Source organism: Opisthorchis viverrini, assembly GCF_000715545.1.
Source record: "Opisthorchis viverrini unplaced genomic scaffold opera_v5_152, whole genome shotgun sequence".
Lineage (NCBI taxonomy): Eukaryota > Metazoa > Platyhelminthes > Trematoda > Opisthorchiida > Opisthorchiidae > Opisthorchis > Opisthorchis viverrini.
The window spans coordinates 477,764-489,099 of NW_008751808.1; the positions used below are offsets into that span (position 1 = coordinate 477,764).

At 42.0% G+C, this 11,336-nt stretch overlaps 2 protein-coding genes across 2 annotated transcripts in view; one reads left to right on the top strand and one right to left on the bottom strand.

Annotated features, from left to right (window-relative positions):
- T265_06931 (hypothetical protein) overlaps positions 1 to 11,336 on the top strand; it is a gene marked incomplete at both ends in the record, with an annotated part of 68,527 nt that overhangs the window by 48,838 nt on the left and 8,353 nt on the right. The window lies entirely within an intron of this gene.
- T265_06933 (hypothetical protein) overlaps positions 2,167 to 11,336 on the bottom strand; it is a gene marked incomplete at both ends in the record, with an annotated part of 13,274 nt that continues 4,104 nt past the window's right edge. The window contains one exon of the mRNA XM_009172336.1: positions 2,167 to 2,360. Within this exon, the coding sequence (XP_009170600.1) occupies positions 2,167 to 2,360 (194 nt within the window). The remainder of the gene's footprint in view (positions 2,361 to 11,336) is intronic.

The window sequence follows — 11,336 nt, forward strand, 5'->3', positions numbered from 1 at the left end:
ACTAGCCGGGAGGTCGCGGGTTCGAGACTCTCCGGAGTTTCGTGAGATGCGCACTGCTGATGATTGCCAATAAGGATGAAACAGCTGTACAGTGTTCGTCGGCTTTCCGGCATGGATTGGCTTCACTTACAGGACGAAATTTCCACAAAAATCCCAAATCTCCTCACACTACCAACATTGAGTTTTTGTTTGCTGACCAAACAGTCTCCACTAGTTCAGCGCACATATGTGATAACTCCGACATAGATTTTACACCGGCTTGGTCACTTGCCCCGTTTGCCATTCAACCGACTTCCTCGATTGGCTCTTTTCGTAGTATGGATGGGCCTTAATTAAGCACCAAATAATGAGCTTAATTCACTCTAAGTTCGCTGCGTTACTGGAAAGTGGCTGGGCAAATCGTTAGAAATTCGAAAAATCCGTTTATGTGAGCAGCTTAGAGTCTTTACAATTCTCAGCTTTGAATAAATTTTCCCTCGTGCTAGACAGCATGGCGGTGAACCGAAACCGATAGCAGGAAGTTTAGGCATCTCAATTTTCTACTTTTCCCACTGGCGAACCAATGCATTTTCAGGAAGTGCGTAGACAGTTAAATTAACCAATTCAGGGGGGTGGCTTCAGTTCGATTAAAGATCCCTGAAAGGAAGAGTTTGATATTTCGAAGGTCTTGTTTCAAGTGGTTTCAATCAATTACTTCTTCTTCAACGTGTTTTCCGGACAGATTTTCGCAGTTTTGTCTTGCGAGCTTCCCTTGGCACACGAAGCCGGCAAAACCATGCATATTTACTTATTAGCCCAAATTGGTTTGCGGTACCCCGGTCGTGATATAAATTCTTATTGCGTTCTTGCCAGTAACACACCAAGGAATGGAAATTATTCTTCCTGTTGCATTTCACGTGTGAATGAAGTGCTTTTCCCTGCCAGGCGGTTAATAATATAGTTTGATTGGGTTGTACTCATGTGACTGTGGGTTGCAACTCATCTGATCGTGTTGACTAGCATCGTGCAGCTATTAGGAACAACTAAGTCAATCAGCACTGGACCAAATAGAAGGCCTTAAGTTACTCGATTTATTCGTTGGTGAATTTGACCTTTTGGAAGGCCAAGCATTTATGGTTTGATGCAAACATTGTCAGTAAACTTCACGACTCCTCGTCGTTTACGTCGATTTATTTCACTACCGGCGTGCTCCCTGCGCTAGATCAATAGTTTTTTATTCGTATCTGACTACTTCTCAACAGCATCTCAACTATGCAGTAGAATTTGCCTCTTGAGTTGAAACGAATACCTAAGCTGGTCAATAAATTGTATATTATTTCCCGTTGAGGACGGGTGTCTTTTTTAAATTACGGGTAAACATGAGCCATTAAACAAGAAAGGTTATCGTGAAAAATCATCGAAAACAGTTATCCTTGCTGATAACGCCGAAGATAAAGGGTTGTTCTGCATTCCACTGACCCATGCTTCCACAGAATCAGTCGTTTCAATATCACCATTTCCATCGTCGTTATCGTCATCCTCATTCTCATCATCATCATCATTGTCATCATTATCACCACCAACCATCACAACTGCCACAGTGTCGTCCGCAGAGTTTAGCTCCATGAACAAACTAGTTCGTTACTGTATTTCTTGTCAGCTCTCCTCATTCCTCCAACCATGCTACTTAATCCGCACTGACGCGGTCTTGACGCGAGAGTTTTAAAAAAACAGCACATGTACCTAAAGTTTCCAACACATTTTTGAACGTTCCACACCCGATCGTGGTCGGAAAATGTTCATCTCGAACTTAGGCTTCAGGTACAGTCAATGAGCCGACTTGTGGGAAAGTCGCGCCTTGAGTTGTTTAAGTGAAATCCGATAGTAGTGATCAAAGACGACTGATATTTCGCGCATTTTGAATTCACACAAGCATGTCATGGTATGCTACTCTTATTTTTTACAGGTATTCAAAAGGGGGAAAAGTTAGTGTCACCTCCTTTCCCTTTCTGACAGAACGATAGGATTGGAAGTATACATGAATTACGCCCAGTTTAAAATTACTCACAAACGAAAACAGAGCCTATCAATTTCCATTTCTGACACCCGGGAGCAAATTTGCTCAATTAGGCCAGTTCGCACAAGAATTTACAGTAGATACTGTCTGACTGGTTTGGTTGTTCGAAATTATGGCTTCTCACGTTGTAGAACAACTGTTGCTATGTATTTCGAATGCAGAAGATCGGACGATCCTGGAAGATGGCTTCTTTGGAATTCATCCACCGTTTGAATCCAGTAGTCGTCTTCGTCATATGAGCCCAAGCAACTTACGGTTTGAATCCAGTAGTCGTCTTCGTCATATGAACCAGGAGCCCAAGCAACTTACGAGAATGACGTCCGGGCTATAAATTTGAGCAAATTCAATAATGCAGTGGGCAAGCACTGTCAACCAAGTGTTTATTCTAATTTGTGTTTCGTCTGCTTATTTTCGATTGGTCCAGAGAGCACTTCGTCCAGTGTCAATAGGTTTAACGTACCAATAATACTCAGACAAAAGCATAACTCTGTAAATTTAGTTGCCCAAATCTTCTGAGGTTAAAAACAGTTGAATCTGACCTCGGGGTGAGAGGCGCTCATCCACTAGGCTTCCAAAGCACACCGAACTCAAGGGACATCAGCAGAGTTTGAGTGACGGAGGTGTCATGAACAGGCAAAAAGAGCACCGTCTGGTCGAGGCTCAACATATGAGCTGTCTCTATAAGAAGTAAAGTGGCTGGACTGGACTGGACTGACATTGCTGTTATGGAGACAGTATAGCGACACTCGAGTCAAACGAGCCGGAATTAACCATGGCGAAAAGTTTCAAATGGCCTGTTTTCTGTAGATCAGCTTCGCTAAATCACAGTATTCCGGCAGTCAAGAGCACGCGCAATCTGGATACTCTACTCAGAACGCTCTGTGAGCAGCGGACAATGTCGACAAAGTCAAAAGTAATGTAACCTCCAAGGCATTTGGTTCCGGGGTTTTATGTAAAAACCACCGAAAGATTGCGGTCGTTAGAATTCTTTTGTTCCGTGATCGCATGATGCATGCATTTAGCGTTCTTTATTTGGGTGTTTGGCTGACCCTATCTGCTACCGAGGGAATGATGACCTTAGGTCGAATTTGTCAGAAAACACAACAGATCAGTGATAAGGTGCTCGAAGAAATTGTGAATATCATTTTTCTAGTCGTCCACATTGAATAAGTCAGCTCAGTAGGTGACTGAAACCAACAAATTCGCAACCTACGTAACTCATACGCAGAAGTCATGAGCACCAATTTCTATTGTTGAACAATCGATCCTGATGTGACTGGGTTGAGCATTGCTCATTTTCTTGCGTGAATTGTTACTTGACGCTTGTTCACATGTCACAATTATTTCTCATCAAGAGGGATAAACAACGTCACGGTAAGGCAATTTTTACTAACAAGTCGAGTCATTTGTAATCCGACCAGAAATGTCAGACTGTGAGATCAGGTTTCAAACGCCACTTTCTAGGTGACAGGTGGTCAGTGTCCAGACGTGTGCCCAGCCTCAAAAGCCATTTCTCGGCGTAGTTCAGTTCAAAATCTAACCAAATGGATATTCTCCACAAGCTTTGAGAACAAATATTGGTTAGAAAATTCTATCGCATCCAATTTATGATGGTCATGTGGTGTATGGTTCAAACTACTCCACCTTCAAGTCTACTCAATGCTCAAAATTATTCTAAAATCGAACCTGACCATGTCTCTCCACAAGCTCTGTCTGGCCCATGAATAGTAATTCAGTTTCCCGGGCCCGTATAACTCACTAACTTTGTGGATACTCCACCATTCGTTTCGGGTCACCGTACACAACTTTGTGCGTTCTTCCCAATCGGTTTTCTTTTTGGCAACATTAAGTCCATACTTACAAAAAATTCCACCAAAAATATGAACTTCGGACACATCCGATCACAGATTGTCCACGTGAAACGTGTTAAATTTTGGGAAAAGGAAACGTGTTAAATTTTGGGAGAAGTTTTGAATGTATTACTTTGCAAATACGCTTTTGCCACACAAAGATTGCAGTTGTGTTTCCTAAACAAATAGGATTTTGTTCGCTGAATTGAATCTTCAACTGAGATGCACAAATGCAGTGAATCGATCCCGGGGTCACCTATCAAAATTAGGCTTTTTCCACTCGAAAAAAGCATATCGATTAACTCCCAAACGAGCCTTGCGCCTATCCATAAGATAAACACTTCGAATAAGCCGCCAACGGAAATCACATCACCTATTCTTCCCCGACTTTTTCTGGAAACGTCTCAGTTTGGTTAGGTCAGTTAGGTACCCTATTCGAAAGATCATGTCAATTATGATATTTTCTCTCACCTCGAAGGATTTCATAAAAAAGCAGAGATTTTGGACAACAGGACACCGCTGTTATATGAAGTTCTCCTATACACCCGTATCAAGCGATGAATGTCTGATTATTCACCCGGGTTGATTTTCCCTATTTATACTGACTGAGAAGACGCTTGATAATCAGTGTCACATGACTTGCCTTGTCATTTCAAGGGCATCACAATTCACTCAGTTTTTCGAGCAGTATGAACAAACAGACTAGATCGATACCGGGTTTAACTCGTTTTTAAGTGCCTTATAGCAGTATGACCAAGCAGACTAGATCGATACCGGGTTTAACTCGTTTTTAAGTGCCTTATTGTTCAACACCCATGTTCGAATTTGCACAACTAAGGTGAGCATTACTTACCCTATCATGGCTAGTTTTTTAGGGTAAACTGGCCTCATCAGAACCATTAACGATCTGCGGTAAGATGTGTGCACGTGACTATTCAGACTTGTTTTTAGCAGTAACAATAGACTACGAGGTTCTCTGTAACAAAATCGACCCAAATATGAGCTAACGATAGTTAAATTATTTTTTTTACCGAACCAGAACACTATCAACCTTCGGTGCATAGAGGTCGTTTCTTGACGTTTTTACGGGATAATATATATACTTATATTTTGGAAAAAAGTTATGTGGGTTCCAACCAATAGGAAACTGCTGATCAGTTACTCGTGGTCAAACGGGTACATGTTCATACTACTAACTAGATGGTCAGGAGTTCGAAACTCTGTAAGGTTCGTGAGATTCATGCTGCTGAGGAGTCTGATGAGGCGACTGTAAAGTGTTTCTCAGAGGAAAGAAAGAAACGGTTGGCAGAGTTGAAGTATTCCCAAACAGTCATGTACAACTGAGCGAAAACTGCTGATTACGCGCATTGGTCACCTGATGAAGGGTTAGTGTCTTTCTCCAGCGTAAAGTGAAGGTCCTGTACTATCTAAGCCGTAGGCACAAACCCACCCAGTTCATATAACATCTATGAGAGTCTCACATAATAAAAAAACAACATAACACCCTCCGCGCTTTAATATTGTAGCTCAGCTTTCGTACTCGACATCCTCGACCAGAACAATCTGCTTTTTATAGTCATGGCCTGATAAACGGCCACCTTCTATTGCTAGTTACTTTATAACAACGCAGGTTAAAGCGGACATCCCTAATACACTCTGACTGTGCTTTGCATTGATACGTATGAAAGGAAAAATGCCTTCGCTACAGAGTTGTTTATTAGAAAATGTCGACTGACCAGTTACAGACTATTGGACAAGGAAGCAAAACTCTCATGTGCATCTTGTTTACAAAAACTGAATATCCATCTTCTCCTTGAACGCCTCTTTTTGAACTTTCCTGGATATTGATTGACTGTTTCTCAACTTCAAGCTAATGCTACAAAGCGACTCCACAAATTCCGTAATAGATCTCCCTTTTCAAGAGACGCAAAGCGAATTTACAAGAAGAAAACACCCTACTCGCATGCCTCCCTATTAGTAGTATCACCGTTGCAAGGGTAGCGGCCGTTCATACTTGTTAATTTCAAGCGTGAAATACTTTTGCGTGCATTTTTGGTTCACTTGTTCTAAATCTGGTCCCAGTGAGACGGAATAGATCACAACAGCACGGTGAGCATATGCGACGGGAAACAACTGACCATATCGATTGTGACCAGCACGAGGTAAAACCGAATAGCTACGGCAGCTAATCCAGAAGTGCTGTTGAGAAATCCACAAATCAGAGTTATACATATCTAACTCGAGTTCTTTTCAATGCCACTTTTTAGAAAGAGAACATTTCTGTATTCTTAAGTTGCTTTCTGCTGAAACGTTCTGTGCAACAGTTCACACCAACGATTGCAGTCCTGTGTCAATGCTTAGCTCTTTTTGTAAGTCACAAAGTGGCTTGCGCATGGCGTTAGCAGTCTTGAATAGTTTGACCACTACTTGATTCACTGCGCATTCTGTATTCTTAAGTTGCTTTCTGCTGAAATATTGTGCAACAGTTCACACCAACGGTTGCAGTCCTGTATCAATGCTTAGCTCAGTTTGTAAGTCACAAAGTGACTTGCGCATGGCGTTAGCAGTCTTGAACGGTTTGACCACTACTTGATTCACTGCGCAGAACAGGTTCGTAGATGTCGAGGAGAGTCCTCGTAGCTTATCTCAGTTATTGAAATTTTTACTGCGTAAACATGGCTTCTCTAGTTGGACTTCCATCTTTGACTTCGTCTTTTTTCGAGCTAAGGTCTTACTCAAAGAAAATGATACAATTTAACTGTTCGCCTTTTACTCTTGACGTCTGAGATTAGTGCAATACAATCCGTCATTTGTAAAATACTACTCATTAGGTTGATGAAAATTCTTCAAGAGCCCACGACCAGTTTCGCCCCACTTGAGTCTCATCAGGTAGGCGCAGTCCCCGAGTTTCCGTTCTACTTGAAACCAAATTGCACGAAATTAGTGACCTACACTCATTTGCAAGGAAATTAGGTTTTTCTAGAAACTCATCTGTAACTCAACCGAATCTGTCTTTGGTGATGTTCCCAGGCGGGTCTCTCGCAAAACCAAATTTGTTTGCAAATGAGCGTATTTCGCTAACATCCGTCATTCTTCTCGGGGGTGTTGTTCTAAATCCGCTTGAAACAGTTTATCTTTGCCAGCGTCTACCCTTTTTCCTCAATCGACAAATTAACTTATAGATTTTCAAGAATGTTTGATCATTCAATTCGTTAGCACGATTATGTTTTGCTTGCTTCGCACAAACCAGGCACAAAACGTTCAGGCTGAGACTGTATAGATCAACTCCATTGGCAAACGCATGCCGTGAGTGGAGGGCGAATGTAACTAATGCGACCTTATTCATCGCACTAGTTGCCGTACTGATTCTGAGCTTTGGCATCTAGCCAGCTGTTTTTAATAATTTGCCCTTTGTTTATCTTCATATGATTTGATGATTTCCGGTTGTGCATGTGATCGGAGCCGTAGGCGTCGAGGCTTTTTTTGTTGTTGCTGTTGGCCCTTTTCGACGTCATAGCTGTTCCACGGAACCAGACAGAGTCGTTAAACTTGACAGCGCTTGATCTCATCTAAACAACTACAGAAATTACGCGAACTGTACAGTTTAACCATTTCTCCCCAATTCTCTACCCCGATTCATTTGGTGGGCGCGGGATTTCCAAAAATATTTCCAACGAATACAATAAACTGGCATTGAAAACTCTCCAGTTTGATCGGGTTGCTTGCTTTCTTGGTTTAATTAGTATAAAGGAATCCTAATGAGAAGAGCCCGCACTTGCGCCCGAGTAGTTATCAGTCCGATGTACGCCCCTACCTTAATCGCTACGCCAGTAACATATACTTCTTGTCAGACTATTTTGCCGGTTTCTTGAAACTTATCAAACCGTTTTTTTCCTAATCCGGCATAACAAAGTTTATTATGTGTGAAAAACTGACGTTTGGGTAGGCTAGCCTATAAAAACCAGGCAAGTGATTTTATCATATATAGACAAACCTTCTTGAGTGTTCCGCTGATGATCAGAAAGTATGCCCTCAGACATACTGCCCAATTAGGAACTGTCAATCAACCGAACGTGTTGCTGCTGCCCCCCAAGAACTGCGTCTTGTTGAACGGTTCAAGCGAAATAGATGCCGCTAGATGATTTAAAAAGCTTCCATAAAGGGTAAGAGTGGACCCAAGGAAATTTGTTTTTCTTGTAGTTGTTGACTAAATGGAAAGTCTATTCATCTGGCAGACTCGTCGCCCACGCCTGTTTCCCAGCTGTTCGTAGGTGAGATGCGTCTATAAATAATATAAAAGCTATAGTTAATTGCACAAAAGCAAAAATCCAAAATGGATTCCATTGCAAAGATTGAAATAGTTTGCCCATCGGTGATCCCCAATCACACTTTCTTCCCCACTTTACAGCCGAGGTGAATTCGATCGCTTAAACTGTTTGCTTTGTCAACTTCCCGCAGTTTTTAAATTGGAGGTCAGGAAAAATTTAGAGCCATGCTGTCCAGACTTGGTCTGCTAGACGAATGAAGTCAGCTTAGACGAAACCATGCACGTGGGTGGATGTAACTGGTATTCAGTTCATGTACTGATTGATTCGGCAATGAATGCCTCGTTGTATTTTTTTTCTGATTGAAAGAACAATCAGCAAACTGATGATTTTACTTCCTGTGTACGGCTAAAGCCATTCTGTCTCAGATGCACACACAGCTCAAGCTTACTTTGTTTTCGTCCAGACGTTTTTTGTGGGTTTTTTTCGGCCTAAACAAAAATGTCTGAAAGCAGTTTTAGACTGGAATGTGCAAAAGCACCATGGTTCTGTTGACTGTACGTTCACCACAATTCGACCGGTATACAAAGCTCCCGGTTGAAATTGATGGCCTTTATGCTGGTTGCCGTTCCTTTTGACACAGTTCTGATGTTAGCAATGTTGTGGAATGTGGGTAGCTCGGGTGCGCTGCTTGGTTGTTGGTCTGTTTGTCCAGCTTGGCAAACGTTTCATCACCAATCGAGGTGACATCGTCAGTGCAAGGTTGAGTGGGGTCTGTTCTGATGTTGAATGTACGTTATGGAGACTGTCAAGCTTTTGTAAGGTCATCAGGAAAGATTGTGATTTCCGGCCAGCTAAACTGAGTTTTATTTACAAGTCATGTTTCTTAGGAATTAAAAACCCACTGAATTGCATCTCATTTCGGATGGGTGAAACACTAACACGTTAGATATTTTCTATCCCTGTTCTTTTGGAGATGTTTTTTTTTAAACTCAGTATTTTGTGACCTGTATGTGATTACTGAAGGCTGAAAATCCATGAAACTCTACGTCAGCTTAGCAGCATTTTCTTGGAAAGAATTCGGACGAACCCGATGTCACATGATTTTAGAATCAGGCGTTTAAAATCTTTCGATTCAGCTATGGATTCCAATACCTAAGGACACATTCGCTGTCAGGATAGTCAACATAAGAACGGATGTCCTTCGGCGCCCAGTTCATTGAGAACGTTCCATCTCGAACAAAACTCAGCAAACAGTGCTAACGATCCTAAGGGAAGAGGTTTTTAAGGCTTCTATAGCCAGATGGCTACACTGATAGTACGTAGTGGATGGATCATTCCTGTGACAAAAGTAACCAAACTGTTTTCTTCGTGCCATTTATGTAGAATTTTCACTAGCTTCCATCCGGTAGACACTGTGATAAGTGCTATCAAGGCTACCATACCTTCCGCAAATTCTCTCTGTCCTGCAACTAATGATTACCAAACTTTCAGCACATTTTTGGTACGTGTCAAAAAAACGCAAAGTTCATTGTGTGTGTCACACTCTATCAGGTATATATATATAATGTGCGTTTTATTGGTATTTAGCATAAGTTTCTATTCCAAGCCGTAATATCTCAAGGCGGGTTATGTTAAGGGTTGATAATTAGCGCCGTTTCGGTGCCTAACTGCCATGCCACCCGAAGGAAGCACGGGGGATGGGGTTCTGCCAGGTAGCCCAAGCCTAGGCAGGGAAGTCGAGAGGCAGAGGTCAGGTTTGAACCACGGACCTTCCGGTCAGTAAATTCGCGCTGTAACCACTTGAGCCATGTCGCCCCCATCAGCGTATACATGTATGCAGGTATCAAATACTCGCGTTTAAAAACTGTGAGAATTTGATGAACATAGTGAGGTTAAAGGCAAGAACTATTAACTAGGCATGATTTGGCACCGAATCATGTCCAATTGAGGATAAGATGGATTATTGGTGTCAATGTAGATTCCCATCTGTCCACCTCGATGACAGCGTCATTTATGACATGGTTTGACATGTTTGTATGCATGCTTAGACTATGAGGAGTCTACTTCGTTGCACTGTCTGTTGGAGTCGAGCGATGCCAATCCGCCTAAGGCGGACCATTTTCGCTAGATACAAGGCCTTGGTGACATAATGTGGATGTGCTCCCGAAACATCTAAATCCCATCAACAAGATTTTCAGCCACGAAAGAAAAAACGTATTTCAGTAAGAACACGAAACAATGTGATCCCTTACCGTAGGAATGCCTTCTGGCTAAACGGGTGGAAGTGGCTACTAAGTGTCTGATGATATAAATGTCTTCGACAGCCGACGAGAGTTTTCACCTTCCTTAAGGCTCGTCAGGCAGACTATTCCCTGATTTTAGCTCAATCTTGTGTTCTACTAGATTCAGCCACGTGTACCAGCTAAGTCAACTCTATGTTACTTTGGTTCAAGACGTCTTCAACTTGACGGGACAAGCTAAGGCTCCTCAAAAAAGAGTCACTGTCAAATGACTCATGGCGCTAACTTTTCAAAATGAAGATTTGTTAAAAGTAAATGGGAGCTAGGAAGTTTTGGAGCGTGTTCTTGTATCATCTTTTTTTCTGAAAAATTGAGAAAGATAAGGTTTTTAACATTTGAAGAAGTTGAAGAATGAACAGGACTTTTCTGTAAGTTATCCATGTTATTCGTATAATTCTCGCGTTAGAATCGGAAACGGATACGCAACTAATATAAAAGAGCAAGAGGCTGAAGATGATGTATAAGACCGTCAGAGCACACACGTACCAGAGGGATATATTGGAGATTAAGTCTCGTTACTTGTTTCCCGTCGGTATGGCACAGTCTTTAGTCAATCCGTGATTATTCTGGACGCTTACATCGCTGGTAAACAGATGCAATGACATATTTCACTCTATAGTGCCAAACGGGTTTGCACGAGCCAGAAAGGAAAGAAAGGGAAGATGGTTTTTGACCAGCAAACCATGTGATGGCTTTTCAAGGAGAGCGCGACTGCGAATAGCAGACGCGCTTGTGGATCATCAGTCAGTAGATGTTGTTCCCTCAGGGTTTTCTACTCTTTCAAATAGGCCAACGAGTCGAAGCGCATTTGTTCATTTCTTTCACATCAGTCTTCCCCTGTCATCTTCTATCATTTTCCGAT